Here is a 25,321-nt window from a genome sequence, read left to right as displayed (position 1 = left end):
TGAACTGGAAGTGCAAATGTTGAAGCTTGTTTATGGAGAGTTGCATTTCTTCCTTTCCCTCGCCAACAGTAAATTAAATTGCTCTAATGCTGCTTAACAGGACCCCGTTCTGCTGGATTGCCTGCTAGGAAGCATTTGGGATCAACTTGTTGCATCAGCCCACAACCACCGACTTGACTTTTAACCACAATCACATCAATGCGTCTTTCCTCATCTAGTTTACATCCCCACAGTGACAATTAGCAGTGCTTCAGCTGGCCAAGGAGCCCTTTCTGCCAATGCTGGGCAGTCCTTTTGCCTCATTGCGGGATGCTGAGCTTTTGCAACTTGTCTGCTTTGCAAACTTGCAGAGGCTTTAAATTCTGATTTGTCGGCCAAAGGCCAGCCTGCCTTTGACCTTCATTCCAGAAGCGGAGATGGGTGCCTTTGATTTATTAGGCAGGGTGTTCATAAAGGCCAGAGTGAAATAGGGGGAGGGCATGGTGTTGTGGCCTCCTAACCTATGGACTACTAGAGTCATATTGTGGCACAAACTCTTTTCCATTCCAGTGTTAGAAACTCAGCTATATAAGCTAGGCACCAAATGGCTCTTAAAACCAAGGTTACAGTCGCACAAAATTGGGGCAAGATGGCTCTAAAGTCTTATTTTTCAGATGATGGACTGACTCTGATTGATTCTCAATTAAAGTTCAGATGGCCTTGAACTAGGTTAAGAGCTTTGAGAACTTAAAGAAGAAAAGTCACTTGATCCAGCGAGAGTCCACATACAGTATACGGTATATTGGCCTATTCTGACCTCTTTTTCTTAACGGTAGCTGCTCCTGCTCAGGCTGCATAGAAAAAGCAATTTGGTTCGAGAAATTCATTCTGATTGTGCAGATAAAATATAACCGATATAATTCTACAGGACAGGGTATTAGTTTGTGAAAACAGTCCAGATCTAATCATCCCCAGATGGTGGAGATGTCAGGCCCCATCCTGGCACCCAGGCATCTTTGCTTGGTCAAAAGTGGTTGATAGGTAAAGGACCCCTGACAGTTAAGTCCAGTTGCAGACGACTCTGATGTTGTGGCGCTCGTCTCACTTTATGGCCGAGGGAGCCGACATTTGTCTGCAGACGGTTTTTCTGGGTCATGTGGCCAGCATGACTAAGCTGCTTCTGGCGAAACCAGAGCAGTGCATGGAAACACCGTTTACCTTCCCACCGGAGCGGTACCTATTTATCTACTTGCACTTTGACGTGCTTTCCAACTGCTAGGTTGGCAGGAGCAGGGACTGAGCAACGGGAGCTCACCCCCCATCGCAGGGATTCAAACCGCTGACCTTCTGCTCAGCAAGCCCTAGGCTCTGTGGTTAAGACCTGGTGCCTGGCTAATTTCAAACACTGCCTTTGGCATAGCCTAAGTGCTGTGTGCCTCTCTGATCAAGAGTATCTTTCAACTTCATGCTTTGCCAAGATCTTGTTCACAGCCTCTTGAAACACAGAAAAGCAAAGGTACCTATGTACCACTGCCCCCCGAGAAATTCCATAGTAAGGTAGTGTCTTTAGTTAGACCACTGCAAATATCAGAGAACAGAGAGCAAGGCCTCCATTGCGCAGTGGCTGAGCATCTTCTTAGCATGCAAAAGGTCTCAGGTGCAATCCCCAGAATCTCTAGGAAGAGCAGGAAAAGACTCCTGTTTGAAAACTGCTGACAGTCAGTTTGAAGAGCCGCTGACTGTGGAATATACAGGTTTGAGGTGGATCAATGATGTGAATTGGTATAAGGCTGCTTCCTGTGTTTCTAAACTTTTGAGATCCGGAACTCTTTGTCAGCAGGGGGGTTAAGGGAAGCAGATGGTGGGGAGACACTCATTGGTGTTAAAGCAATTGGCCTTAAGGCAGAGTGTGGAAAGAAGTAGCAGGCTTACTAGAATAGGCCAGCCTTTCCCGGGCTGGGGACTTCCAGCTGTTTTAGACAACATTTCCCATCAGCCTCAGCAAGCACAGCTTCATGTTAGCATTGTAGCTCAGTGTCAGAACATCTGCTCTGCATGAAGAAGGTCCCAGGTCCAATTCCTAGACCTGGTCCTATTAAAATCTCCTTGTCTAAATCCCTGGAAAGCCACTACCTGTCATTGGGAACAGGACTGAGTGAGATGGACCAATAGCCAGGCTTTGTGGTGGATGCAGAAATACACAACATCTGATGCCCTGGTTTTAAAAACAAAATCCAGCAGTTATCTTAGATCTGTCTCCAGAACACGAAACAAAGAGGTTCCTTGAGATAAAGAACAGCAATTAAAAGAAACCTGGTGATTGTTATATTAGTAAAACTAGAGTTTAAATACATACTTTCAAAATAGATATTCCTGGCTATTTCAGTACATTGGCCAGACTTGGGCATTGTTAATGCCTCCGAAAAAACAATGGCAATTTGCAACGGTCAGTAAGCTGAACGCATGAACGCATCAAAGTGTTGGAGCTGCATTGCAGCAAGACTTCAGTGAAATGTTCCTGACTTTGAATCAACAATAGAGCAAACTTTGAAAAGAAAGTCCCTAGAGGTACAAATACATGCCTCATTTGCACACACATGAAAAAGCATTTCTGCTTACAGAATTGAGGTTTCCCTCTTTGCTTCCACCGTCTCCCAGCTCTAATGATAATAGTAGTGTGTTTGTACTTGATAAATGAAGTCAAATCTAATGGGTAATGTTTTATCTTTGGGGACAAGCTTGCTTCTGAGAGTTGACACACAAGCTTCTTGGGTTGGAAGCTTGCATGGTTCAATGTATGTTGGAAAAGCAAGACAGATCATTTTGGGCTTAACAAGTTACCTTCAAAAAGATTTCCCCTCCCTGAGGATCCCCAGCCGCACAGCTCAGGGGTGCAGATCTCTTCTAAAGAGTTTTGAATGTGCTCACCCAACTATTGTTTCCATTTCCAGAGGGGTATTATTACTTGTGTTTCAGTGCAACGGACAAAGGGTATTTTGGCACCTTAGAGAGGGGGACATTTATTATGGTGCAAGGTTTCGTGGACTGTACTTCATCAGATCCACTTGCATCTAGTGAATTGGACTCTAGTCCGTAACCCATGGAAATTTAAGGTGCCAGAAAATTCTTTCTTATAGTTCTCATGACTCTCAGGCTGGGGACGGTTGTCCAAATGTGGCCCCCTGGTGTCTCTCTGACCATTGGGACTCTCCCAATGTCACACCCCTTTCTTTCCAGGCCCCCCCTTTCAGCAGCTTTGCTTCCTTGAATGCTTTTTCCTGTCTGGAAGTATTCTGAGATTATGATAGCACTTCTTTCTTTCTTGCCTGGATAGAGAGAGACGTGTACAGCAACCTCTGATTTTTGCATGGTTGGAATGTAACCTAGTACACAAAGGCAAGAGTTCTATCCATTGCTTCATGTGCTTTTACTTCTGTGCCTGCCCAGTAGTGGCCCCTGGAAGGTTGCCCATGAGGCAGTGTGGCCCTCTTGCTGAAACAGTTTTCTCACCCCTGCACTAAAATACACCATCTATTTCATTTCTATGGTGGTCCTGCAGCAACTGCAGTCTGTAAAATGTTTCTAAGACTACCTAAATCTTTTTTTTTAATAAATTTTATTTTAAAAAGATTTTTACATTATTCTTTGCATTACACCACAATCCTAATATCTTTATGGGGGTTCTTCTAACCCCCGGACTTCACCCCACTCTTCTCCCTGGTTTCCAATATTTATCTCTTCTCGTTTCTGCGTCTAAATACCTGTACCTTTATCCAAACTATTAATTTTCCTTGTTGATGTCCTTTATCAAATTATATTAGAAGTGCTAATCCAATCCTGCTAACGTTTTTAGGTGTTTACAGTGCTCCTTCATGTATGCTACAAAAATAATCCATTCTTTTTTAGATTTCTTGTCCTTTTGGTATCTCATCTTCCCAGTCAGTCTCGCCATTTCAGCATAGTCCATCAATTTCAATATCCATTCTTCTTTCGATGGGGTTCTTTCTTCTTTCCATAAAGGTAAAGGTACCTCTAATGGTAAAGGTACCATTAGATCCAGTCGTGGACGACTCTGGGGTTGTGGCGCTCATCTCGCTTTATTGGCCGAGGGAGCCGGCGTACAGCTTCCGGGTCATGTGGCCAGCATGACTAAACCGCTTCTGGCAAACCAGAGCAGCGCACGGAAATGCCGTTTACTTTCCTGCCAGAGCGGTACCTATTTATCTACTTGCACTTTGACGTGCTTTCAAACTACTAGGTTGGCAGGAGCAGGGACCGAGCAACAGGAGCTCACCCCGCTGTGAGGATTCGAACCACCGACCTTCTGATCGGCAAGTCCTAGGCTCTGTGGGTTAGACCACAGCACCACCCGCGTCCCTTAATCTTCTTTCCATAAGACTACCTAAGTCATTGCTTTGGCTGCAGTCCTTAAAGAGCTTAACAAAGTGCATTCATTTGAGCCCAAGGAAGCTGCTCAGACTGAAGGCGAGGTTGGCTACACCCAAACTTGTGCTGCTTAAAATATAGACTGGGAAACACCCTTTGCTGCTAAGGGTAAGCCAGGACGGCCTTCTTTCTCGTAAGGCATTGGCCAATGGAGCGCCACCCTCTCTTCTCCGGTTGTCTTGCATTAACCTTGCAGAACTGAGGACATTCCCTACCTAATATTAATTGGCAGCCCCTGCCTATAAAGGTACAATATCTTTTTTTGTAAATGGGATGGGATGCTTCTTTCAAAACCATTTTTGGCAGCTTCTGGGAGTTTTCCCAGTTTCCGTGCTAAGTATAAGTTGCTATTTTTACTCCTCCCTTTCTAAATGTTTACTGGGAGGGTGTAATTAGCAACAAACATCTGTTTAGGCCCAACCAGCTGCAGTGGCTCGTGGGGAAATGTGTTGCTGCAAGAAAGGCCTGGAGGAAGATGATTTGGTTTCTGACTTCAGGAAGATTCCCTTCTTAAAGGCTCTGGTCCTCTGTGGGATGGAGCAAGTGGGAATGTCCAGCTGGAGGCTGGGTGTATCAATGACCTTTGGATGTCTCAGAGGTGCCAATTGTTCTTATGCTGCATTATAAAGACAGAGGTTTATAGGTTTATATCAAGAGATTTACTCCTACTCCTCAAAATGATCACGGCACTTCCACAGCATGGATGGGGGAGAAATTCCATTCACGTTTCAAGGAAAATTTGACCTAATCCACACTTTCTGAAACATGTGTGAACTGAAACACGGCTGTCTCTTGAAATTTGCAGGTCTCTGACCTTTTCAGTGCCAATCTCTAGCCAAGTAAAGTGTACAAAAATATACACTAGTGTATAAAAGTGCAGTATATTAGAGGAAATGTGCATATTAGGAGAAATTAAAATGATTATGAATTTTTGGAAGTTCTTTTTAAAAAAATCTCATATGCATATGGAGAACTGAATTTAAGATTCGGAAAAAAGAGAAACTGAAATCGACATCTTTGCCTAACCCTATTTCACCCTACCCACAAAACTGAACTTGGGCACATACGAAGCTCAGAATGCCCTGATTTCCAGGAAAGTCTAGCAGGGATGATATTTGTATAACACCAGCACCCTTAAAAATGAAGAACATGTGGCACACCAGAGAGCTGGTGTAGCACGATGGCCAGAAGACTGAGCTGTGGATCGGGAAGACCCTACTTTGAATTCTGCCTCTGCCATGAGCTCACTAGGAATCCTTAGGCAAGCCTGTTCCTCTCAGCCTCTGGCCTCCCATCTGCTAACTAGGGATGCTGAGAGTTGTCCAAAACATCTGTAAGGCCCTTGGTTATCGTAAGGCAAGGTTGGGGAGCCTCTTCCAGCTCAAGGGTCACATTCCCTTCTGCGGCAGCCTTCCAGGGGCCACATGAGTGGTGAAAGGGGCCAGAGGCAAAAGAGGGTGGAGTAATTGATACAAAAATTATCTTTGCCCAATAGCTCTGATGGCGAACCTTTTAGAGACCGAGTGCCCAAACTGCAACCCCAAACCCACTTATTTATCACAAAATGCCAACAAGGCAATTTAACTTGAATTGGTGCATAATCTGCATTAGCTGACACTACTCTGACTCCTACTTCGCCCTTAAGAAAGAAGTACCTGGTCACCATATTGCATTGCATTGTATCTGGGGAATTTGTGTGAAGTCTAGCAAGCTCTCTCAGTGTTTGCATTGAAAGAGAAGATGCATATAGATCTTTTTGCCGTTCATTAACCCAACAATTACCCATTCTCAGCACCCTTGTTTGCCTTCATGAAGGTAAGTGTAGTTAATATGTTTTGACATCACCGCCACGAGACCGGGTTTGTCTTCTCTATGAGATACTCATCTTCAGTGTTAGGATAAAATATTTGTTTCTGCAGCAGCTGGAGCATCTTGTAGAGAAAATAAATTCCAACAGTGTTTTCCCTTCTCCCTCGCCCAGCCCCGACTGGCCCCTACGCAGGGTGTCCGGCGTGTCCCAGGGCACACCCTCACCCGCTGCACTTGGCTGTGGTTGAGATTGGTGAAGAAGCATGCTGGTAAGTGGGAGGCGATCGTGGTGTGGCGAGGCTGCTGGGGCCCAGAGCACCCTGCCCAGCGCCTCCCTTTGGGCCCGGCCAGAGGGTGAGCAAAGCCTCAACCTTATAGCAGCAGGAGGAGGAAGGTGGCTGCTTGGCTGCCCAAGTTGAGCTGAGGACTCAACACACCGCCCTTGCCTTCTGCCAGCGCTCTGCTGTGGTGATGGCGCATGTGCACACAGAGAGGGCTCTGAGTTCTCCCTCTGGCATGTGTGCCATAGGTTTGCCACCACTGGCCTATAGGCTATATCCAAGTAAGGAAGAGGCTATGTCAGAGTTCAAGGACACATTCCCACCACTTCAAAGGTAAAGGGGACCCCTGACCATTAGGTCCAGTCGTGACCGACTCTGGGGTTGCGGCGCTCATCTCGCTTTATTGGCCGAGGGAGCCAGCATACAGCTTCCGGTTCATGTGGCCAGCAGGACTAAGCTGCTTCTGGCGAACCAGAGCAGCGCATGGAAACGCCGTTTACCTTCTCGCCGGAGCGGTACCTATTTATCTACTTGTACTTGACGTGCTTTCGAACTGCTAGGTTGGCAGGAGCAGGGACCGAGCAACCCACCACTTAAGGAGAGTATAAAACAGGGATGTAGGGGGTGTTACCAGAAGAACATCCTGAGGGTCATATTTGGCCTCCTGAGCCCGAGATTCCCCAAACCTGTAATAAGGGTTGCAACTAGAAAAGCATGTGAAGTTCTTTGAACACTTGAAAGTAGCATAGAAATGTTTGAGGGTGATTATTCCTCCCATGTGTTTATTCAATGAAACAGGAATTCCGTGCACAAGTCACCCAAGATGGGGAAGGTGTGGGGTGAGGTGGGGATTCCCACTGGAAGGCAAGTAGGTAAATCTGTGCCTGCAACATGTTAGCTGAATGCGCTAGCGTGCATCCCGTACAACATGTAAGTTGTACAATGCAAGCTGGCATTGAAATGGCAATTAAAGGCGGTGCTGACAGAAGGATTTATTCCCTTATCTTATTTGTATTTGTCATCTTGCTTCTAGCTGTCCTCAGCAAAATTCCCCCTCTGCTCCCCAACGTAGCTTCTTGCTTGCTGTTGATCCCTGCCCAAAAGTTTGAACCAGGTGCCTTCAAACTCCGGCATATTCATCTTTGGCAGATTAGGTGAATAATTAGCTCTCGTGTTTACAGAACACTTTGCCCCTTGAGTCACTCTCCAGAGGAGAAGCTGCTAAATGCCACACAGGATGACGAGGGCAGACATTAAGGGAACTCCACCTCTTGCAAACTAAACTCAATGGGTGGAATATCATCAAGTGGTTAAGGATTGATCAAAGTCAACACCTGGCTAGGAACCAGGGCTCAGGAGGGTTGTTTTCCCCCCCAGACACAGCGCTTGGATCACATCAATGAGGCTGTTGCCTGATTAATAGACTGAGATTTTATATAATTGTTTAACATTGCATGATAGGGGGGAAAAACAAGGTTCTGCAGCCAAAAATGATGATGCAGGGATCAGTTGCCCTTCTCTTAAACCTGGGGTGGGCAACCTTGTTTCTGTCTACTTACAGAGAGTAGTATTGGGTAACTGCCTTGGCCCACAGAAAATTGATCTGCAGGTGACACCATGGATGATTTTGTCGTTTAATATTGATATGAACCTGCTAGGTATGAGACAAGGTGGCACCCATATACTGATGATACCAAGCTCCGTTTCCTGTGTAACATCTGAACCAGGAGAGGCTGTTCATGTCCTGAACCGTAAGAACACAAGAGGCGCCTGCTGGATCAGGCCAAGGACCCATCTGGTCCAGCATCCTGTGCTCACATTGACCCAAGCAGGACAACAGAAGAGCACTTTCCCTCCTCTGTGTTTTCCAGCATTCTGGTGTTCAGAAGCATTACTGCCTCCAGCCATGGGGGAAAGAGCATAGACATCATGGCTATCAGCCATTGATAACCACCTTCTCCATCAATTTGTCCAACCATTTTTTAAACAGCCTCCTGGGGGAATGGGTTCCATAGTTTAACTATGCAATGTGTGAAGAAGTCATTTCTTTTATCTGTCCTGAATTCCAACATCCACCGGATGTCCACAAGTTCTAGTATTAGTTTTTCTCCATTTGTTTTCTCCATAACATGCAGTTTTCTATTATGTCATGCCATATTTACTTTTTTTTTTCTAAACTAAAAAGTTCCAAACACTGCAGCCCATGCCTGGAATGTGAACTACTAAATAGCAACAGAATCCCGACAAGACAGAGGCCGCATCCATACCACACATTTAACGCATTCTTATTCCGCTTTAACAGTCATGGCTTTCCCAACACAATTATGAACGTGGTCCCTTTCCGTGGCACGTAGGTGCTACACCACTGAGCTGTGGAGGCATTTGAGTGGTCACTGTTGGGTGTCAGGATGCTTGACAAGATGACTTCTTGGCTGGGTGGCGCTGTGGTCTAAACCACTGAGCCTCTTGGGCTTGCTGATCAGAAGGTCGGCGGTTCAAATCCCTGTGATGGAGTGAGCTTCCGTTGCTCTGTCCCAGCTTCTGCCAACCTAGCAGTTTGAAAGCACGCCGGTGCAAGTAGATAAATAGGTACTGCTGCGGCGGGAAGGTAAACACCATTTCCATGTGCTCTGGTTTCCGTCACAGTGTCCCGTTGCACCAGAAGTGGTTTAGTTATGTTGGCCACTTTACCCAGAAAGCTATCTGTGGACAAACGCCAGCTCCCTTGGCCTGAAAACGAGATGAGTGCCACAACCCATAGTCACCTTTGACTGGACTTAACCGTCCAGGGATCCTTTACCTTCTTACCTATTAATTTCAGATATTACTAAGCACTGCTGTGCTGTGTCACATCAACTGAATGCCTTTGTACCCAGAGCGGCTTCAGTGCCACATCTGCAAATCCGTCATGATTCAGACTAGTTTAAAGGGAAGAGGCAATAAAAGTATGCAGTGCGTACTCCACTCTGCAAAGTTTAACAGTGTGTTTTCTTTTAAATTGTTTCAAATCCTCCGAGCCTTCAGGGATCAGCACAGGAAAGTGAAAGCTTTAAGTGGGTGCTTTTGCATGCTGGGAAAAATGAAAGTGTTGGTTAACTCACTTCTCTGCACAAGCCTAGGTATTTACTGGGTTGTGTGGGTGCCTGAGGAGGCAGATGCCTAAATTGATGCCCTTGAGTAGATTCATACATATTTCATTTGTTGCTGCTTTGGTGATGCTAAAACCTCTCGCATCTGCGCACATCCATCAAATCTTGGGCTAAGCCCCAAACTTTTAATTCAGAGTTGATGTCTTCGTGATGACTCTTGGTTATCCCCGGAACCAGCCCTTCAGTAGCAGAAGCAAGAGCCTTGATTAGCTCTGTAGCAACCGTAATCTCAGTCTTGCCAAAACAGTCCTGCCAGAAGCGCTTTGCAATAATGTACATTGCACATAGAGCCAGGCTTGTTCAAATAGCACTCAGCTGGTCACCTGTAAAGGAGTAAAAGTTACCTCTAGGTGAGCAGGAAAGGAATACTTACGCAATGCTTCTTTTTTCCTTGTGTATCTGGAAAACTCTCTCGATAGCTAGAGAAGTAGCTGAATTGAAATATTTGATTGGTGGTGGGAAATTCAGTAAAGCATGATGCATGCAGTTTAAATTTTATAAGCAAACAAATTCAAAGCTTTACTTGTAAATATTTTAAGATATTTGAGCTCTATAACAAACACTTCCCTTACATTATTTATATTTGCTGGGAGGGGGGGCGGGGTGAAGGCACTGCAAACATGGTAATTTTAGCACACCTGAAAAACTGCATGTTTCCTAGGAATACTCTATTGACCTAAATAAAAGCAAGTTAGATTTGATGGGCATTATATTCATTCCATTTGTCCATTATTATTTTTTATCTTGCCTTTGTTCATTATGCTGCCAGTTTTACTGAAGCAATGCATTTCTGTCAAATGTACTGGGGAAATGTCCAGAAATCTCCCCATTTATGCCCCATACCAGTGACCCGCCCCCCTCAAGTTTCTTCCCCAGGGATTTGAGTCTCTTTCCATTCCCAGAAACATTATAATTGAAACCACCAGTCTCTTTACCTATCATCTGGGAATGTGTACCAGGAAGGCGAGGGAGAAAAAGGGAGGGGAAACCACCCCTCAATTATTATTCTGGGATTTTAGCTTTGTAATTTTCCTCTTTATTTCTTGCATGTGTGGCCAAAAATAAAATAAAATAGGCTGTTCCCTCGAGCTAGATCCTAGTCAGCGGGAGTGAGCAATGTGGGCAATTTGCAGCAAAACAAACCCAAATTGGGGATGGATTCTTTGTGTGGGTAAATAACTCTTGGCAAGGCCTTGTTGTAGCAAGTGGAAGGATGTCTGGAATCCAGATGAGTCACCTCAGAACAGCAGGTGAGAGGCCTGGCTTGCCAGGAGCCAATGACCACCAGGTGGGCCTGCGCAATTCGTGACCCTCCAACTGAGCACAGCCTGCTGGCAATGTGTTGTGGCTGGAAAACACTCCCCAGCACTGCCGCCTTAAAGGAAAAAAAAAAAATATTATTTCTGCAGGCTGAGTTCAAAAGGGTTTGTCAAGCCCTGGAGGGTGGGGAGCATGGTCAGCTGACTGCAGTTGCAATTTGTCATATCGCCATAGAGGAGATATGAGCAGCGTTGACCTGGGATGCATTCATACCATACATTTAAGCACTGCCAGGGCCAGATTTAGGTTTGATGAGACCCTAAGCTACTGAAGGTAATGGGGCCCTTTCTATGTCCAGCTGTCCTTTGTCAACAACAGATGGTCACTTTTTTTGTGTTGAATATATGCTATATGGTAATTTATGGACCTAATAGGTATCTAAAGCAATTTGCACATAACAAAATATGTATTTTATCAAAGTAATTGTTGAACGGAAACCAGTGATATTTTAGGGAGCAGGCTAGCAGGCAGGGCCCATTACTTACAGTACATCATAGGAGCCTACACAGCACAAAACACTGTTGCTGTATATAAGTTTTATTTTATTTGTTTTTTATCTTATATTTTGGAAATGTACATCCAGTTTTTTCCCCTTTAATATTTTTTGGGGCCCCCAAGAGAGTGGGGCCCTAAGCTATACCTTGTTTAGCTTATACGTAAATCCGGCACTGAGCGCTACTATACCACTTTAGAAAGACATTTTTTAAAAAGGTAAAGGACCCCTGACAGTTAAGTTCATTTGTGAACGACTCTGGGGTTGCGGTGCTCATCTAGCCTTATTGGCCAAGAAAGCCGATGTTTGTCTGCAGACAGTTTTTCTGGGTCATGTGGCCAGCATGACTAAGCCGCTGCTAGCGACACCAGAGCAGCGCACGGAAATGCCATTTACCTTCCCGCTGCATGCTTTCAAACTGCTAGGTTGGCAGGAGCAGGGACCGAGCAACAGGAGCTCACCCCGTCGTGGGGATTCGAACCGCCAACCTTCTGATCGGCAAGTCCTAGGCTCTGTGGTTTAGACCACAGCGCCACTCGCATCCCTGCTTAGAAAGTATTATTTGTAGCCTGGTTTTCTACACATAGGTCACTAAAGCATACTAAAATAGAAAATAAAAGATGTATATTAAAAAACATCTCTCCAAGCCTTGCTGTCTGAAATATTTTAAGTGGAGCTTTCAGAGGCTGAACCTGTGTTACGTAGTGACTGGGAGTATTGAAGAAACCCAGCTTCAAATCCCTCATCTGTCCTAGTTCATAGGTTTATTGTTCTGGCCAAAGACCATGACATGCAAACCCCTCGTCAACCATGGAAACTAACCTGGTGACCTTGGGACAGACACTATTTCTGAGCCTGCCCTAGCTCACAAGGTTGTTGCGAGGGGATTTTCTTTTGGGGAAGGGATATAGCTCTGTGGTAGTGTCTGCCCTGCATGTGGAAGGCCCCACATTCAATCCCCAGCATCTCCAGGTAGGTCTGGGAAAATCTCCTTGCCTGAATTCCTGGAGAGCAGCTGTAGGTCACTGTAGGCTCTACTGAGCTAGCTGGACTCATGGTCTAATTCAGAATACAGTTTCCTATACAGTGGTACCTCGGGTTACATACGCTTCAGGTTACAGACTCCGCTAACCCAGAAATACTACCTTGGGTTAAGAACTTTGCTTCAGGATGAGAACAGAAATCGTGCTCCGGTGGTGCGGCAACAGGAGGCCCCATTAGCTAAAGTGGTGCTTCAGTTTAAGAACAGTTTCAGGTTAAGAACGGACTTCTGGAACGAATTAAGTACTTAACCTGAGGTACCACTGTATTTCCATGTGTGCACCACCTTCAGTTTCTTAGAGATAGAGTGAGGTGAAAATGCAATAACCTTGCAACCTTGCTATGGTTGCTTTCTAGATGGAGGACAATTTCAGTAGAGTAGCTTCAAGAGATGTAGCTGTCGATTTGCCAGCTGTTCATGGGGTTCCATTAACTCATGTTGTGTTAGCCTGAAGATTGTTATGCTATGGGTGTAGCTTGCCAAGAGATGGAAGGCTGTCATACTCATACAAAAACACTCTAAATAACCATCTAGTTGGGCAGGCGGCTTTGGGAGTTATTTGTTTGTTTTAAACCAGTTGGTAGACAGGTAGGCCTACCCAATTCCGTGATGGGAGCTTAAACCTGTTTTTCGCAAAGCAAATGAGTCTGGCAGAATTGGGAGCACGAGGCTGTGCAGAAACACAGGCTCAAATCTCTGCACCCTGCTAATAGCCACCTATTTTATAAAGAAGCCAAACAGCCTGCCTGGAAATTGCAGTAATTTCTTCTTCCACTCAAAGCCAGCATGACCCAGGCTAAGCCAAGAACAGCCCAGCACCCTTTCCTCTGAATATACTGTTCCCTTGACCAGGCTTATGAGTGCCTGTCTGCATGCAGAGTATAGATTTATTTTTCTTCAATGTCCAGTGGGAGAATGGTGTGAAATTTTCATTTATTTTCATATTTGGTTTGGAAAAAAAGAATGATTTCTTGCGAAATGAATCCCTCCTGACACCCCACGGTTCATGTACAGTTAGAATTGAGAAAATGATGTTAACAGGATTTTTCAGTGTTTGGATTGCAAAACAGCAGAGCACATGTCTAAAGGGTGCAGTCTCTGATTTATTAACTGCTGGAAATCAGAGTAGAATTAAAATCAAGAATATAATAAAGTGAAAATAATAACAATAAATTTAATAGCAAGGATGATGAATAATAAACTTTTATTTGAAACACTCTCGAGTATTCCAGTCGTTTCCTAGTTGGAATCTTTGCAGCAACCCTGTTAATTTAAGTCAGTATTGTGATCTCCCCATATTGCAGATGAGGGGATTGAAGTTTAGAGAGTAAATAACTAGCCAAACGGGGCAATCCCATGATGAGATCTACTGAGATAAGCAGTTTAGGCTGCACTGGATCTCCAGCTCAGAAGCTTATTCCTGGTTCAGCTGGACTTAAGGCCCCAACCAGGGCTGGCCTATCCATGAGGCAACCGCCTCAGGTGGCAGGATTCACAGGGGCAGCAGACCCCGATGCAGATTTTTATTCGCCTCTTGTTCATGATGTAGATAGCTGCTTTTCATTGATGTTACTGTTGGATCTGAAGAAGTGTGCATGCACACAAAAAACTTATACCCAGAACAAACTTAGTTGGTCTCTAAGGTGCTACTGGACAAGTTTTTAATTTTTTTCGACTGATGGAGATGGATTGAGTCATTCTCCCAGGTGCTCACCCTCAGCACCTCATAACTGGAGGCATACTTCCATGGAAACAAAACGTTGCATTTAACTGTTTGGGACAATATGCAATACATGTTTATGACCCATTTTCTTGAATGGCTCTTGGTAACGTAGAAAATGTGTGTCGTCGTCCCACTTTACCCTCACAACAAGCTTGTGAGGCAGACTAGACACTGTGACTAGTACAACGTTGTCTGCTGAATTTTCCAGCTGAGGATGGGCTTGAAACTGGGTCTCCCTACTGTTAGTTGAACTTCCTAACCACTCTGCCACATTGGGTCTTGATAGCCCATGCTCCATGATTCTTGGTTTTGGTAGAGGTGGGCCTGCATTGCTGATCTCAGGTGAGAAAAAGCAGCAGGTACCAATCTGTTCATTCCTCTGAAACTCAGAATTTCTATGTTCATTTTCTTACAGATAGCAGTCCAGTAGTCATGTCAGTCAGCGTCCATGAAAACCGCAAATCCCGAACGAGCACTGGTTCAATGAACATCTTGCTGTTCCACAAAGCCTCCCATCCAGACTGTGTCCTGTCTCACCTCAACACCATGAGGAAGCACTGCAAGTTCACTGACGTCACCCTCTGGGCAGGGAATAAGTCCTTTCCATGCCACCGGGCTGTGCTTGCTGCTGCCAGTAGGTACTTCGAAGCCATGTTTAGCAACGGCCTTCGCGAGAGCTTGGGCGACAAGGTGAATTTCGATGATAGCCTGCACCCGGAGGTGTTGGAGCTGCTGTTGGACTATGCTTACTCCTCCAAGATCATAATCAACGAGGAGAATGCAGAGTCCCTCCTGGAAGCCGGGGACATGTTGCAGTTCCAGGACATCAGGGATGCAGCTGCCGAGTTCCTTGAGAAGAACCTGCACCCTTCCAACTGTCTGGGCATGATGGTCCTTTCAGATGCTCACCAGTGCAAGAGGCTCTATGAGCTTTCTTGGAGGATGTGCTTGGTCAACTTTGAGACAGTCCACAGAAACGAAGATTTCAATAACCTCTCCAAGGACACCCTGTTGGACTTGATTTCCAGTGACGAGCTGGAAATTGAGGATGAGGAGAAGGTCTTCAAAGCAGTCATGCAGTGGGTAAAGCATGACTTGGACAAGAGGAAGTCTTTCCTCCCGGAGATGTTGAAGAACGTGCGACTGGCCTTGCTGCCTTCCGAGTGCCTGAAGGAAGCCATGACCTACGAGGAGCTGATCACGGCGGAAGACCAGAACAAGCAAATCATGGATGAAGCTCTTTGGTGCAAAAAGAAGATATTGCAGAACGACGGGGTGGTCACCAGCCCCTGTGCCAGGCCTCGGAAGGCTGGGCACACTTTGCTCATCTTAGGGGGCCAGACGTTTATGTGTGACAAGGTTTACCAAGTAGACCACAAGGCGAAAGAGATCATCCCCAAAGCCGACCTCCCCAGCCCTCGAAAAGAGTTCAGTGCCTGTGCCATTGGCTGCAAAGTCTACATCACTGGAGGCAGGGGCTCCGAGAACGGGGTCTCCAAGGATGTCTGGGTCTACGACACAGTGAACGAGGAGTGGTCCAAAGCTGCCCCAATGCTTATCGCTCGGTTTGGACATGGGTCAGCCGAACTGGAAAACTGCCTCTATGTCGTCGGTGGACACACCGCGGTGGCCGGGGTTTTCCCAGCTTCTCCTTCTGTTTCACTGAAGCAGGTGGAGAAGTACGACCCTCTCGCCAACAAATGGACCATGGTGGCCCCTCTGAGGGACGGCGTCAGCAACGCGGCCGTCGTCAGCGCGAGGCTGAAGCTCTATGTCTTTGGTGGGACCAGCATTCACCGCGACATGGTGTCCAAAGTCCAGTGCTACGACCCGATGGAGAACCGGTGGACCATCAAAGCCCAGTGCCCCCAGCCCTGGCGCTACACGGCGGGCGCCGTCCTGGGTAGCCAGATCTTTATCATGGGTGGAGACACGGAGTACACGGCGGCCTCCGCCTACCGCTTTGACTGTGAAACGGACCAGTGGACACGGATTGGGGACATGACGGCCAAGCGGATGTCCTGTCACGCTTTGGCCTCTGGGAACAAGCTTTATGTGGTGGGTGGCTACTTTGGGACCCAGAGGTGCAAGACGCTGGATTGTTACGACCCGACCTCAGACACCTGGAACTGCATTACCACTGTGCCTTACTCTCTCATCCCAACAGCGTTTGTTAGCACTTGGAAACACTTACCGGCTTGAGGCACACAGTCTGCAGGAGAGAACTGAGGAGCTTGAGGAGGTAAGGTATCTTAAGGGAAGTTTCTGCCAATGCCTGAAGATTCCTCTTTTGCATGGACTTCTAGACAGGAACCCCAGAAGCTTAACAAATATAAAAGATGTGACAATCCTGCAAAGGTGTGTATTTTGATGGTGTCTTTGCTCTGGTACCATGACAAACATTTATTTATTTATTTGAGTTTTGTTTTAAGAAAAATTATACATGCCTTCAACTTTTCTAGGGTGAGTTTATAAAAGCAACAACTAGAGACTTTTTTGTGGGGTGGATGGGAACTGTGCTGAAAGCATTCCAAGCAGAAATAAAAATGCCCTGGTGATTGCCAGTTCTTGAGGGGGTTACACTTCTTTGCTGTGGCTTGAGGCTCAGTTGGCTCGTTGGCACAGAGCCCTTTCCATCAGTTTCGGCTGGTAGCCCAGCTGCAACCCTACCTATCTGGACAGGGATAGCCTAGCTTCTGTCGTCTGGTAACATCTAGGGGTGATTCCACACACAGGGGAAAACCCCGCTATAAATAAGTCAGAAATTAAATTGTTATAACAAAAGAAAAGAAAAACGCTATGGAAAATTGTGTAGATTATTATTATTTTTTACCCTCCAGTACCGTCTAGTGTTACATGTTTATAACGCGTTCAAAACACGGTTTCTTTCCCAGATTACTGCAACACATTACATGTTAGGCTGCCACTGAAGATGGTTCGTAAACTTCAGCCGGTTCAGAATTCAGCAGCCGGGTTACTCACCGAGGCAAGATGTTTTGAGCATAGGACACCAGTCCTGGCCCAGCTGCCAACCCAATTCTGGGCCCAATTCAAAGTGCTCGTTTTGACTTACAAGGCCTTAAATAGACCAGATCTGCCTTCCATCAAGGACTGTCTTCTCCCATATGAACCAACCACATCAATGAGCTTGAGAAGGCCTGGTTAAGCTTGCTGTCCTTTTTGGGGTTCTAACACAGAAAGAAGAGGCCTTCTCTGCCATGAAGCAGCTGCTTGCTGCTGCTATGGGACTGACCTGTGTTTCCCCCAGTTCCAGCCTCCAGTCCGTTCACACCCCATTGCTGCTGCCCCTTCCCACTCCCTCCCCTCCACGCAGCACTGCCTGACAACTGACACAGCCACTTCAGCATCTAATTAACTACTTAGCTATTAAATACTGCTGCAGAACGCATTGAGGAGTCCATCTTTTCTCCAGCTCGGGTTACAGGGCTTCCCCTTAAGAGCTGCTTTCTCACCAGAGATTAATTTTATGGGCCTGCCATGCAGCTGCGTCCCACGTAGTGAAGGGCCAGGATGCTTGTATCAGCAGCAGCCATTGCTGAGAATAATGGCTGGTGGTTTTCTTCCCCAGAAGAATAAGGCCCAAGATTTCGCCATTCTTAACAGAAAGAGGTTTCCACCAGGAAAGCTGTTTCAGCTGGGTATAAGTTGTCACAAAATGCTCTCACATACCAATACATATTAGTTTGTAATTATCCTTTCCTTTTGCCCCTGCACTGTCCCTCAATAACATCAGGTCCCAGAATGGGAAGTCTCCTGAACAGCAAAATACCAAGGTTTTCAAACCACCTTCAAGGGGATACTCTGCCCTAAAAGGGTTGAGAATGACATAGTTTTACACCTTTAATGTTTGGGCCAGATTTTACTGGGGACTTCAGGCTACCTCTGCTGACAAACAGGTTCTTGGGCTTTTTATAAGCAAAACTGTTGTGTCCCCAATGCAGATTAGCAGCAAAAATTATGCCAAATAGCAGTGAAAAATCAAAGTTGAAACAGCTGGAAAAACAGCGATGAAGTGTTTGCTGAAATATACACTTCTGTTTCTTTACCGTTTACATGTATATACACGCACACACATACCTTTAATGTCAGTGATGGGGAAAGCTTTGGCCCTTTATATGTTGCTTGACACCAACTCCCATCAACCCCAACGAGTGTAGTCAGCGTTCATCCATGATGGAGTTGCAGTCTAGCAAGACGGGAAGGGTCCAGTATGTTTTCACAAACAGAGCTTGTCCCCTGCAATTAGTACTGGGGCAGGAATGATATTGGCAGAGTCCGATAGGATGCCTCTGCCTTTTTTTGCAAAGGGGAGGGCCTCCATTTCAAAGCAAAACATTGTTGTGAAAAGATATGCAACTCTTAAATCACACCTTCTTAATAAAGGGACACTCTACCTGTTTTCAGACTACGACTCTCATCAGACCAGACCAGTGTGGCCAGTAGCTGATGGGAGTTGTAGTTGAAAACATCTGGACATCACCAGGCTGGGAAGGTTGTCCTAACCTTTCAAGCTCTTACTTGAAGGTTTGTAAATCTGAGCCAGAGATGAGTAGCAAGCTCCCTGCTGGAAGTTCTTGCTGCTGTGGTGGGGACAGATTGGAGTTTTCAAACTTCTGCCTTAACTGGCATTCTCCCTGACAAACTGGCTCCCTGAGGGCTTGAGTTCCTTGTAGTACCAGCAAGCATTCATCCATTCAACTTCTACATACCTTCTGGCCTCCAAGAGCTGCTGCATGAATTGAATCAGCACTTGCCAGTACCCCTAGAAGCCTGTCCTCTCTCTTCTTTAGAAGTGATTTAAAACAAAACAAAAAGAGACTGGAATAATCTATGATGATATCGACAAATTGAACCATTGCCCCTGTAATGTATATACGTAATAATGTTGGCTATAAGGGAGGAATGTGACCTGGATTGCCTTTTCCCTGGTGTTAATCGCATTAGATCATATTTCAGAATGAATTCTCGTTTGCTGACCAGAACGTCGTGTGACACTAATTTATTGCGCAGGCAGTAATTCTGTGGATTAACTCTGATTAACATTGTGAAAGTAAAGCCCAGATATTCTTTCCTTTTTTTTTTTAATTTTTAAAATTTATTTATTAAGTTTTATTACAAACATACAAAATGCCACATACAAAGAGAAAAAGATTATCTAACAAAATACAAAAAAAAAACACCAAAAAACCGAACAATAAGAGAAAAGAATAAAGAAAAGAACAATAAACAAGAGAAAAAAAAGAATAATAAAATTACATACCAATAAACATAGTAGAAAAAAGAAAAATTTCCATTCATACCTTTACCAAACAATTGACTTCCATTTACCTCAGCTTTGGATTAAATATTCTACATAGTTCTTCTGCAGTTATTTATATTCTTTCCAAACACAGCACGATGTCCTAGATTTCTGTGCTGTAAACTGGCTGCTAGTGCTCCTTAAAAATGGATTTCAGGTTATATTGGCTCACCATCCCACTGCTGTCCTCGGTGCTCACGTGATTGCCTCCAACCTCTTCCATTTACAGTGGTACCTCGGGTTAAATACTTAATTCATTCTGGAGGTCCGTTCTTAACCTGAAACTGTTCTTAACCTGAAGCACCACTTTAGCTAATGGGGCCTCCTGCTGCTGCTGCGCCCCCGGAACACGATTTCTGTTCTCATCCTGAAGCAAAGTTCTTAACCTGGAGCACTATTTCTGGGTTAGCGGAGTCTGTAACCTGAAGTGTATGTAACCCGAGGTACCACTGTACATATATTTAATGCTGTATTGTTTTTAACTGCCCAGAGTGGCTGGGGAAACTCAGCCAGATGGGCAGGGTATAAATAATAATAATTATTATTATTACAATAAAACTCTCCTTTTTGCTTGTTTTGCCATGTAAAAACCACAGCCTAAACGAGCATTCCCCAACCTGGTGCCCTCCACATGTTTTGCAGGTGACCACAATTCCAGTCGGCAGGAGCAGATGGGAGTTGCAGGCTAAAATATCTGGAAGGCACCAGGTTAGCAAAGGTTGGCTTCGAATTCCAGTTGCCAAACTAGTACGATTTTGTTGGCCTAGCTTGGAAGAAGAGTGAGGCTGTGGTGCTGAACTTCTGGCTCCTTTGCCAATCAACCCATTTACAGTTAAGCAACCTATGGGCCTCAGGGAGTTCAAACACCACGAGTAATTAATTATAGACGGCTCCCCGTGACTCATCTGCTATGAAAAGGTGCCAGCCGTGAAACTCTGCAAGAAGCTGACTGCTTGGCAAGTGAGGTACTCTGGCATTTCCAGTTCATTTGGCACATTTCTGCATTTGGATCTGCCCAAGATCCAACCACGCAACTCACCTGCTTCCTTCCTCCCTCCCTCCATTTGTAGAAATCTTGTTTTTCTCCTCTGGGGCTGTGAAAGCAAGCAACCTGCTTAATGTACCAACTTGTGTCCTATCTGATTCCATTCCCTGCATGAGAAGCCCAGCTGGATCAAACCAAAGGTTCACCCAGCCCAACATCCTGTTCTCACAGTGGCCAGCAAGATGCTTATGGGAAGCATTCAAGCAGGACTCTGACCACTTGTGGTTTCCAGCAATTATAATAATAAAATAATGATGGTGATAATTTATACCCCACCCATCTGGCTGGGTTTCCCCAGCCACTCTGAGTGACTTCCAGCAAAATATTAAAATGCAATAATTCATCAAACATTAAAAACTTCCCTAAACAGGGCTGCCTTTAGATGTCTTCTAAAAGTCAGGTAGTTGTTTATTTCCTTGCCATCTGAAGGGTGGGTGCCACTACCAAGAAGGCCCTCTGCCTGGTTCCCTGTAACTTTGCTCCTCACAGGGAGGGAGCCACCAGAAGGCCCTTGGCGTTGGACCTCAGTGTCTGGGCTGAACAATGGGGGTGGAGATGCTCCTTCAGGTACACTGGTTTGCCAAAGCATACTGCATCTGACAGAGGAAACTCTCCAGGGTTTCAGGCCGGGAACATTCCCAGTCTTACCTGGAGATGCTGGGGATTGAACCTGGGACCTTGTGCATTGCAAAGCAGAAGCTCTACCACTGAGTTACAGCCCTTCCCCATCTAGTACACATTGAGAGCCTCCAGCAGTCCTCACCTAGATGGAGGAGGATCTTGTGTTACTCAGTTATTTGGCTGTGCCAGGGACTTCAACATGTGTGACTGACAGCTCTCGGCTTTCCAGATTTCCTCTCCCTTTCCATCCATTTTAGGCTCCCTTTGTCTTGCATCCTCTTCCTTTTCCAGACTCCTCCTTTTCTACCCTTCCTCACCTGCTCTACTCCTTGGTAGCTTCTACACAAGCTCTTCCAACAAAGAGCCAAAGGGCCTTTAGTTTTAGAGCAGTTCAGCTAACAAAATCTAGAGCCCCGTCCTCCTCTGACATCAGAGCACTTCAGCCAATCATCACCTCAACATTCCTCAGCTGCTGCCAATCCACGTTGTTGGGCTCGAGGTGCGTTGCCTCGCAAGGAGGAATTAACTGAAATGTCCTCAGTAACCTGGGTGGGAGAAGACTGGCTACAGAAAATGGGCTGGTTCTGCCGAGCAGATGGTTGTCTCCAGAGCCTGTTTATCAAGCCAAGCTGGGTGGGAGTGGCTGCCTTTTGGAAACAAGGTGTTGTGCAAACCAAGCTCTACCCAAGCCTGGATTGAAATCATAAAGTACGACACAAGCACCAGCACAGAGCACTCTTACGCAGCAATAAGGAAAAAAAGGCAACCCCACTCCTTCCTAACACGATGCTCCTGTGCCCATCATCTTGGTTAGGGGTTTCTGAATGTGCCAGGGAACTTTCCAGGTATGCAGAAGATATATTAGGTAAAGGAAAAGGGACCTCTGACCATTAGGTCCAGTTGTAGCCGACTCTGGGGTTGCGGCGCTCATCTCACTTTATTGGCCGAGGGAGTCAGCGTACAGCTTCCAGGTCATGTGGCCAGCATGACTAAGCCGTTTCTGGCGAACCAGAGCAGCACACAGAAACGCCGTTTACCTTCCCGCTGGAGCAGTACCTATTTATCTACTTGCACTTTGATGTGCTTTCAAACTGCTAGGTTGGCAGGAGAGTAGATATATTAGTTTGCATTAAAACCCGCCAAATAAAGTCCTAATGGTCTGATGAGGACTAGGAGCATGCAATCCCCCGCAGAAGCCACAGAATATACAGCATTCAGCCCCATCTGCACAGTGCATTTAAAACAGTATCCTTCCACTTTAAATAGTCATGGTTTCCCTCAAAGAATCCTGGGAACTGTAGTTTGTCATGGGTGCTGTGAGTGCTTAGGAGGCACACACACACCCATTCACCTCACACTTAACAATTCCCAGGGTTCCCCAGGAAGGTGAATTGGTTATTAAACCACACTGTGAATTGTAGTTCTTTGAAGGGAATAGGGGTCTTCTCACAACTCTCAGTACCCTTCACAAACTAACTAAGTCACTCAAACAGTTCGTATCAAAGGCATGTTACCAGTTTTTTGATTTGAAAGATTCTGGCCCCCTCAGCCCAGTGACTCTGAGCATGTGCAAAATGAAGTTATGCCAACTGGAACAAGAGAAGTTTTAGTTTGTTAGAACTAAACAAACTAAATGGATGGGGGAGCGTTGTTAGCAAAAACAAAATTTACTTAATTTGCATTCAGCTCTTCTGCCTGTGCTTAAGGCGGCAAACAACCCAGACACAACACACACTCGTAAAATGGCAAGACGTATAATTAAAAACATGAAAAAGAGTAGCACTTGCAAAGAGTCCAGTCATCAAAATCTTAGCAAGCTCCAGTAACCAAAAACGTAAAATACAGGTCCTGAAGCAACATAGTCCTGAAAATCTAAATGCTGCGACAATGAGTTAGGCCTCACAGTAACTTCTGAAACAGTGTTGGGAAATTTGTGGTCTTCCAGATGATTTTGCCCTGCTGGCTGGGGGCTGGAGTCCATCAACATCTGGAGGGCCACAGTTCACCCATCCCTGAGATATAATAGTAACAGTAGTAGTAGTAGTAGTAGTAGTAGTAGTACAATGGTACCTCATACGCTTCAGGTTACATATGCTGATGGGAGCTGGAGTCCATCAACGTCTGGAGGGCCACAGGTCACCAATCCCTGAGAAATAATAATAATATTTATACCCCCCCCCCAATCCAGCTGGGTTTCCCCAGCCACTCTGGGAGGCTCCCAACAGAAGAAAACAGAATAAAACATCAAATTAACCCCTAAGAAGGGAAGGCAGCAGGGGCCTTTAGGTTGCACATCCAGAGTTTGCACCTGAAAAGCAGACTGAGCTGGCCAACAGGGCACCTGGACAGAGTCCTCCTTAAATGGGCATTTCCATTTATATTATAGTAATTATTTCCAAAGGTTTGTCCATGGCTAAAAAATGAGCACACATTTAATGCAAATCCCCGTGGTCTTCTGACAACTTCTTTTGGAGATACATAAGGGGCCACCCTAGCGACGGGACTCAGTTGCTATGCAGTTCTAATCTCTGGACACAAGATGGAGGGCTAGCTCTGGACTGGTGCCATTTTGCTTCGCGAAGGGCAGCTCGATTTGCTGGTGCTCAAATCGCCAGCTGCTGCGCTGACACATGAGATCTGGTAGCTGGGAGAAGGAAAGCAAATAGTCCCACTGTTGGTAGGTAACTGGGAGGTGGACTGAAAGAATGAGGATTGGGCAGACCATTTCTCTGAGGTGGTTCCTGCAAGCTTTAGTTTATTGTCCAAAAAGCCTTTCTGGAAACATGAGGCCTCCCCCATCTGGGTGTCCTCCAGATACTTTGGACTCAAGGGAGCACATAAGTAGTTGTGTGGTCAGGATATTAATGTTTTATTCCCTCTCTCCCCACAGATAGCGACACTGAATTTGTATGTCAGTAGTGATACTGGAATCTGCACAAGTGGCTACTGGCTTTGCTGTCTACTGCCTTCCACAGGGCTCATTCCTCTCGCTGCCTCAGAATGGGGAGGAATGTCAGGCTGCTCCAAGAAGTATGGATTGATGGGGAGCCTGAGCAAATCATATTGGTTCGCTCGAAGGTAAAGGGAGCAATGCACTGTGGACATCCTTCGATGGCGGCAGCTTTGCCAGCGCCACACGGGTGCCATGTTGGCATCGGCTGGGTTTGGAAGAGAGCCCAGTAAGGGAAGGGACTGAAAAGCCTCAGCATCTTTCTTCAGACAAAGGAAGCCTTTCGAGGACTTCAGAAACTCGTCTCTCGGCTGCACCACATGAATGAAGCACAGGCACCTCTGCAAGGGCTAGATTTGCGTTGAGTCGTTTTGGAAAAAAGAAGCACGTCTTCCTTTGTACTACTTTGATGGTTCCCCAGGAGTTCCGACAATTTTAATAAAAGCTCTTTGGGAAGCTGTCTGCTTTGGACGGGGCTGCTTCTTTTTGAAGTACACCTGATGTGGGGATAATGACAGGGCTAGTGAAGCCGTAATTACAAACACACTGTTCCCTGGTATGGTACAGCCTGCAAAACACTGCCGCAAAAATTGAACGAAGCAATGTAACACTGGCAAAAGCGAGGTTGGGTGGGAAGAGGGACAAATACTGAGGCCCTGCTGCAGAACCTGGGAGGGTTAGAGTTAAGCCCTTGCACATAGGCAACCTCTGTGGGCACAGGGGTGCCCTTGAGGTCTTTCCCCTGGTGCCCACAATGCCTCATTGTCCCTGCTAGGACCTCCTTCAGCACCCATGAAATATGCCCTCAAAAATACACAGCTCATGATTTGGCTCCCCCTACTCTGTTCCTGTTTGCACCGGCACTCAGCCTAGCATGCATTAAATGTGCCCACATTTCACCAGATGCCAGGATTGGGCACCCACCCTTTCTTCCGTTGAGGTCAAATAGCTTCTCTCTGAGTGAGCTTGGTGGTAGCTCTTTTTTCCTATTGATGGGACGACTGCACCCTTTCGTCCTCTGGTCTGCTCCTTTAGGTGTGGTTTCCATTTTATATTATGCCACACACTCTACAACAGAGGTCAGCAAACTTTTCCAGCCATGGGCCAGTCCACCGTCAGACCATGTGGTGGGCCAGACTATAT

General features: G+C 45.9%; 1 protein-coding gene across 2 annotated transcripts in view; it reads left to right on the top strand.

Annotated features, from left to right (window-relative positions):
- The window catches only part of KLHL25 (kelch like family member 25), a 30,775-nt gene extending 6,137 nt beyond the window's left edge, over positions 1-24,638 (top strand). Inside the window, exons 2-3 of one of the 2 annotated variants that reach the window (XM_081888567.1) lie at positions 14,658-16,484; positions 24,119-24,638. In XM_081888567.1, coding sequence (XP_081744693.1) covers positions 14,675-16,444 — 1,770 coding nt within the window. In that variant the 5' untranslated portion in view covers positions 14,658-14,674 and the 3' untranslated portion in view covers positions 16,445-16,484; positions 24,119-24,638. Of the gene's footprint in view, positions 1-14,657; positions 16,600-24,118 lie in introns of those variants that run through there. The other variant, XM_081888566.1, reaches the window with a different exon arrangement.
- Positions 24,639-25,321: the final 683 nt, after the last annotated feature.

This window comes from Podarcis melisellensis (genome assembly GCF_964234715.1).
Source record: "Podarcis melisellensis genome assembly, chromosome: 14".
NCBI lineage: Eukaryota > Metazoa > Chordata > Lepidosauria > Squamata > Lacertidae > Podarcis > Podarcis melisellensis.
This window is presented reverse-complemented; position numbering and strand designations above follow the sequence as displayed.